The 7182-nt window shown below is 38.9% G+C and overlaps 1 protein-coding gene across 1 annotated transcript; it reads right to left on the minus strand.

Annotated features, from left to right (window-relative positions):
• Positions 1-6171: 6171 nt before the first annotated feature.
• LOC121012952 (protein S100-A6-like) lies at positions 6172-6520 on the minus strand. The gene has a single exon (XM_040448714.1). The coding sequence runs from the start codon at positions 6518-6520 to the stop codon at positions 6260-6262; it is 261 nt and encodes an 86-aa protein (XP_040304648.1). The 3' UTR covers positions 6172-6259.
• Positions 6521-7182: the final 662 nt, after the last annotated feature.

A 7182-nucleotide genomic window follows, 5' to 3' on the forward strand; every position in this document is an offset into this window, starting at 1 on the left:
GCATAAGCTTTTTAAATAAATAAATAAATAAATAAATAAATAAATAAATAAATAAATGGGTGGCTCAGTCGGTTAAGCATCTGACTTTAGCTCAGGTCATGATCTCACAGTCTGTGAGTTCAAGCCCCGTGTAGGGCTCTGTGCTGACAGCTCAGAGCTTGGACCCTGCTTCAGATTCTGGGTCTCCCTCTCTCTCTGCCCCTCCCCTGCTCATGCTCTGTCTCTCTCTGTCTCAAAAATAAATAAAAACATTAAAAATTTTTTAAACAAACAAATGTTTAAAGAAAATATTTAATCCAGGGGTGCCTGGGTGGTTCAGTCAGTTAAGTGTTCGACTTCGGCTCAGGTCATGATCTCACAGTTCATGAGTTCAAGCCTCCAGTGGGGCTCTGTGCTGATAGCTCAGAGCCTGGAGCCTGCTTTAGTTTCTCTCTCTGCCCCTTCTCTCTCTCTGCCCCTCCCCTGCTCATACTCTGTCTCTGTCTCTGTCTCTCAAAAATAAATGAACATTAAAAAAAAATTAATGTTTAATCCCTGTGCACTGCAGTAAATAGCATTTTTAAGTACTATATGTTCAATTTGATGATGGTTTATTGTTAGTGATCCTGTTTCTTTGTAAACCTAAAAATCAAGTAAATTTTTCTTAATTTTCTCTCTCTCCTTTTCTTCCCAATTGTGTTCATGCATTCTCTCTCTCTCTCTCTCTCTCTCTCTCTCTCTCTCTCTCCCACATCTTCCACTGTTTATTTTCCCAACCACCTTAGACCCAGTCAAATACTTTAACCTTTTGGAATTGACATTTGGCAAGGGTTAGTTTTATCTGTTTCATTTCTGAAATGCAGTACCAAAGATTTCAACTGAACTCAGCCTTTTATCACACTAATCAAGACACAGACTAAGCCTTCCAAATTCACAGCTTGCTCATGAACTCGACAAGTATGGGATGGGGGAGGAAACTAGAACACTCCGTACTGCATGATCCTCCCCATCACTCTGTCACCTCTTTTACCAAGAAAATTTTCTGCAACTCCAAGCTAAATGACCCGTTCTTTTTAACCCTCTTTCCTTCACAGTAGTTTTCAGTATTTATATGTGCTTCTCAAGCTTTTTTCACCTATACACCTAATTTTTCTCGAGTTTGACCTTCTGTGTCTTATTACAAAAATCAGTGTTTCTGCAAAAATATACAATTATAATTTTTTAAAGTTTATTTATCTATTTTGAGAGAGAGAGAGGACAAGTGGGGGTGGACCAGAGAGAGAGGAAGTGAGAGAGAATCCCAAGCAGGCTCTGCACTGACAGCAGAGAGCCCGACATGGGGCTTGAACTCACAAACCGAGAGATCATGACCTGAGCCAAAACCAAGAGCTGGATGCTTAACCGACTGAGCCACCCAGGCACCCCAATTATAATATTGAATTCTTTTCCATTGACATACCCTGGAGATTCTCATTCACCCCTGAGTGAGGAGTGAGGAGTGGAGGGCCTGGGGTTGACTCTGTACTCTGTTTGAGAATCACTGCTCCCACTGTACTGCTCCTGGGAGCTTGGTTAGTAAATCTGCCAAAACTGAAAAAGAAATTCTAAAGGATAAGCCGTTATTGTTGTAGATATTCCAAATTGCATTAGACTAAGAGTTAGGGCTGTAAACTATAAATGAATTGGTCCCTCGGGGAAATATGCAGGTTTCTATGAGGCTCTACAGTTGGTCCTAGAACCTTGCACTGACTTTAGAGATTTTGCAACTAATAAAGACTAGCAGCCCATGATAATCTTTGTTTTGCTAAATAGAATTTAGAGAGCTGTTTGACTAATCTAAGTGAGTTTTCTATTTTCAATCCCTTTTCCAAAATATGTGGTTCTGCATTTCCGTTTTTAAATGAAATTGGCTTATGCACATTCCTTACAAAAATGAGATCCAGAAGTTAGTGATTAACGAATAGATAAGGCTGAACAACATTGGAACAATGTGGTAAGCTTGTCCTCTGTTAGGATTTCTCTGACCTTGGGAACTTGGGTTTCTAAAGCTGAAGGTTTTTTGGTTTTTGTTTACTTTCCTTGGCAAAGCAACAAGGTAGAATTTGTCTATGAATGTGAAACACCAAAAATATTAAAGTTTACACATGCTTTCATTTTTTCCCTTTAGTTATCAATATGGAATAAGTGCACCCATAGCATTTTTTTCCTTTTCCCAAAAATAGTTTATCAATATTATCTCATTAACCAACCCTTACTGCCCCCCTGTGGCATAAGGCAATGTTCTCTTCCCTCTCTGTCTCTATTTAAAAAAAAAAAAAAAATTTAATGTTTATTTATTTTTGAGAGAGAGAGAGACAGAGACAGAGTGTGAGTGGGGGAGGGGCAGAGAAAGAGGGAGACACAGAATCTAAAGTAGGCTCCAGGCTCTGAGCTGTCAACACAGAGCTGAACACGGGGCTCCAACTCATCAACCATGAGATCATGACCTGAGCTGAAGTCGGTCACTTAACCAACTGAGCCACCCAGGTGCCCCAGCTCTCTGTCTGTTTATTGGGCTGACAAAATCTTCTAGAAATAAAGACATTTGTTCAAACCAAACAGTGTAACACTGCTAGAACTGGAATAGAATTTTAGACAGCAGTGTCTAAAATTTCTCAATCAAATTGCAGTAGAATATGTAATTTGACTCAATGTATATACAGTGTTAAGGAGGCTTATTTAAGACAACATTTTATTTAGAGGATGCCTTTTGGCAGTTTCATTACATGAAAAAACTAAACCTTAAATAACTATATGTGAAAAATTTTAAGAAATATAAAGCCCATTCTGTTCTACTGCTCTGTGTGTCTATTTTTGTGCTAAAACCATACTGGTTTTGATCACTATAGCTTTGCAATATAGCTTGACATCTGGAAGTGTGATGCCTCCACCTTTGCTTTTATTTTTCAGGGTTGCTTTGTCTCTTTGGGGTCTTTTGTGGGGGTTCTATACAAATTTTAGGATTGTTTGTTCTAGCTCTGTGAAAAATGCTACTGGTATTTTGATAAGGCACAAAAATAGACACGTAGATCCATAAATAAAACAGAACGGGGCGCCTGGGTGGCTCAGTTGGATGAGCGTCCGACTTCAGCTCAGGTCATGATCTCACGGTTCATGGGTTTGAGCCCCTCATCGGGCTCTGTGCTGGCAGCTCAGAGCCTGGATCCTGCTTCCAATTCTGTGTATCATGGTCACTCGCGCGCGCTCTCTCTCTCTCTCTCTCCCCCCTCGTAATCTGTTTCTCCCTCTGTCTCAAAAATAAACATTTAATAAGTAAATAAATAAATAGAACAGAATAGAAAACCAGAAATGAACCCACAACTGTATGGTCAATTAATCTTCACCAAAGCAGGAAAGAATATCCAATGGCAGAAACAACAGTCTCTTCAACAAAGGTGTTGGAAAAACTGGACCGCAACATGCAAAAGAATGAAACTAGACCACTTTCTTACACCATACACTAAAACAAGTTCAAAATGGATTAAAGACCTAAATGTGAGACCTGAAACCATAAAAATCCTGGGAGACAACACAGGCAGTAACTTTTTTTACTCTGACCATAGCAACTTCTTTCTAGATATGTCTCCCAGGGCAAGAGAAACAAAAGCAAAACTAAATGATTGAGAATTCATCAAAATAAAAAGCTTATTCACAGCAAAGGAAACAACAAAACAAAAAGGCAACCTATGGAATGAGAAAAGATATTTGCAAATGACATATATGCTAAAGGGTTAGTATCCAATACTAGAACTTATAAACTCAACACCCGAAACACAAATAATCCAATTTAAAAAATGGGCACAGGACATGAACAGACATTCCCCCAGAGAAGACATCCAGATGGCCAACAGACACATGAAAAGATGCTCAGTATCACTGATCATCAGGGAAATGCAAATCAAAACAATGAGATACAACTTCACACCTGTCAGAATGACAAAAATCAGCAACACGAGAAACAACAGGTGTTGAAAAGGATGTGGAGACAGGGAAACTCTCTCGCGCTGTTGCAAACTGGTGCAGCCACTCTGGAAAACAGTATGGAAATTCCTCAAAAAGTTAAAAATAGAACTGCCTTACAGTTCAGCAATTGCACTACTGTGTGTTTACCCCCAAAATACAAAAATGCACCCGGATGTTTATAGCAGCATTAGCTACAATATCCAAATTATGGAAACAGCCCAAGTATCCACTGACCAATGAATGGATAAAGAAGATGCGGTACATACACAATGGAATCGCCACACAAAAGGATGAAATCTTGCCATTTGCAATGACGTGGATGGAACTAGACAGTATTATGCTAAGCAAAATAAGTCCGTCCGAGAAAGACAAAATACCATATTATTTCACTCACATGTGGAACTTAAGAAACAAAGCAAATGAACGAAGGGGGAAAGAGAGAGAGGCAAACAAAGAAACAGGCTCCTAACTACAGAGAACAAACTGATGGTTACCAGAGGGGAGGTAGGTGGGGGGATGGGTGAAATAGGTGACGGGGATTAAGGAGTGCACTTGTGATGAGCGCCAGGTGTCATATGGAAGTATTGAGTCACTACATGGTACACCTGAAACCAGTATAACACTGTGTTACCTATACTAGGATTAGAATAAAGACTTAAAGAAAAAAAAAAGAAATATAAACCCACATTTGTTGCTCTCAATATTATGGAGATCTTACCTAATAGCTGCTTGTGTTCAGAAATGCTTCAGGTCATGGAAGGGAAGACTAAATCTATTTCTAAATCCATTCCACTCTTTTGGAACATAATACCCTCTTGAAATACATTTGATAGTTCAATTACCAATTCTGTTTCTTTGCCAGAAATATGCTTCTGGCAATAGTGTGCAATAGACTTGGCCTTGCCCTGATGCTATATTTTGGCCTGTGACTCCGAATGTTTCCTTCATGGAAGTCGATAGTGCTTTACAATGATGCTTTTCCTAGCCTTGTGATGCATCATTTTTGTATATTTCACAGGAATGCAAATATATTTTGTAAATTCAAGAGATTTAAGTTTCTGAATAATGAATGCCACTTTTGAGTATAAATGTAATATTTTGGTGGTAGAATGTTTTAAAAAGATACATAGATACAATGTGAACTCTTTGAAGCCACATTATTGGGTAGGCAGTCATCTGACCTTATACTAACCACCTTATTTCTAGTGTACTAAATACCTCTCAACATCTCCTGTAGTCGCTGAGCTTTTTTTTACATTTTCTTTAGGACTGAAGGTATTTTAGGGGAGAAGTTTTCCTTGACATGATCACTGTTGCCATATCTGCTAGCATATGCATTGCTGTGCTGAAAGGAGCTGCATTTAGGGTCCTTTTTTTTCTTAATACTTTTTTGATAGCATCAATTATTTTTATTTTTTTTTTAACGTTTTATTTATTTTTGAGACAGGGAGAGACAGAGCATGAACAGGGGAGGGTCAGAGAGAGAGGGAGACACAGAATCTGAAACAGGCTCCAGGCTCTGAGCTGTCAGCACAGAGCCCGACGTGGGGCTCGAACTCACGGACCGCGAGGTCGTGACCTGAGCCAAAGTCGGCCGCTTAACCGACTGAGCCACCCAGGCGCCCCTTGATAGCATCAATTTTTAAAACTAGCTTGCTGTTTTTAGAACATGATATATGCTCACTATGAACAAAATTCGTTTTTTTTTTTTTTTTTTCAAAATTTTCTTTAAATTATAGTCAGTTAACATGTAGTGTAATACTGGTTTCAGGAGTAGAATTTAGTGATTCATCACTTACATTTAACACCCAGTGCTCAACGCAACAAGTGCCCTCCTTAGTACCCATCACCCATTTAGCCCATCCCCCCCACACCACCCCTCCAGCAACTTGAACAAAATTCTAACGTGACAGAAGAGTACAAATAAGAAAATAAATACACACCTAAAAGCACATCACCAGAGAAAACATCTGACAGTGTGGTGAACATCCTTTAGGCATATCTACCCATTTGTAGACTAGTGCAATTTTACATAAGGGAAATCACTCACTGTATACACTATTCTGAAACATGCTTCTTTTCAGTTAATCATTTGTCCCTGAGATCCTTCCATACCCATCAATAAAGAACTACTTTCTTGTTTTACAGGCTGCAGTGTTTTCTTTTTTTTTTTTTTAACTAAAAAAAAAAAAAAAAGATAATTATCGAACAATTACCCACCACTGGATTTGACTTAGGCAGGCCCTATAGATGGTGTCTCCACCTTCCTGATTTATTTTCAGCCCTTAAGGGCATCATTGTAGATGAAAATCAGGGTGACATAATCCTGGAAGTTTACCACCTGGTCCTTGTTCCAGTCCAGGTCATCCATGAGCTTTGCAATTTCAGTATCCTGCACCTTTGGGCCAATGGTGAACTCTTTCTGGATCAGCAACTTCAACTCCTTCTTGCTCAGGGTGTTCTTGTCGCCTTCCCCGCCCAAGTACTTGTGGAAGATGGCCACAAAGAGGCCAATAGCCTGATCCAGGGGGTACACCATGGTTGGGCGCTAGGTTCAGTGAGCACAGCCTGGAGAGCATGGAGGGACCAGAGGGGCGGTGGCCAGCCTACCTCTTAGCCTACAGGCTTCAGTGTATTCTACTGAATTCATGTGTCACCTTGACACAACTTATCTAGGCTATTTCTAAATTTCTACCATTATAAACAAAGCCACGATGAGTATCCTGTGAGAATATATCTATTCTCACTTATTCCTTTATTTCTTTTGGATAAATTCATGCACGTGTGATTTTGGGTCATTTTTATGAATATTGCCGAACTATCCTCTAGAAATATTGTACCAATTTACATTCTCACCAGTAGGACATGAAAGTATACATTTCCTGAGACTATATCCAACTCTGAATGTTATTAACTTTTTCAATATTTGTTGAGGACCAAACAATAATATTTCATTAATAGTTTACTTAGCTAGTATTTGATTCCTAATAAAATTAAGCATCTCCTATGCTTATTGGTTATTTGGATTACTTCTTTTTATAAATTTCCTGTTCATATTCTTTTGTCATCTTTCTTTTGTTTTTTTTCCCCCATAAAGGTATGTATGTATGTGTGTGTGTACATATGTGTGTGTGTGTATTAGCACTTTGTTATATATCATTTTCCGAAACATTTTTCTAATTTGTCATCTGTCTCTCTCCC

Source organism: Herpailurus yagouaroundi, unplaced genomic scaffold (genome assembly GCF_014898765.1).
Source record: "Herpailurus yagouaroundi ecotype Mexico unplaced genomic scaffold, PumYag 28, whole genome shotgun sequence".
Classification (NCBI taxonomy): Eukaryota; Metazoa; Chordata; class Mammalia; order Carnivora; family Felidae; genus Herpailurus; species Herpailurus yagouaroundi.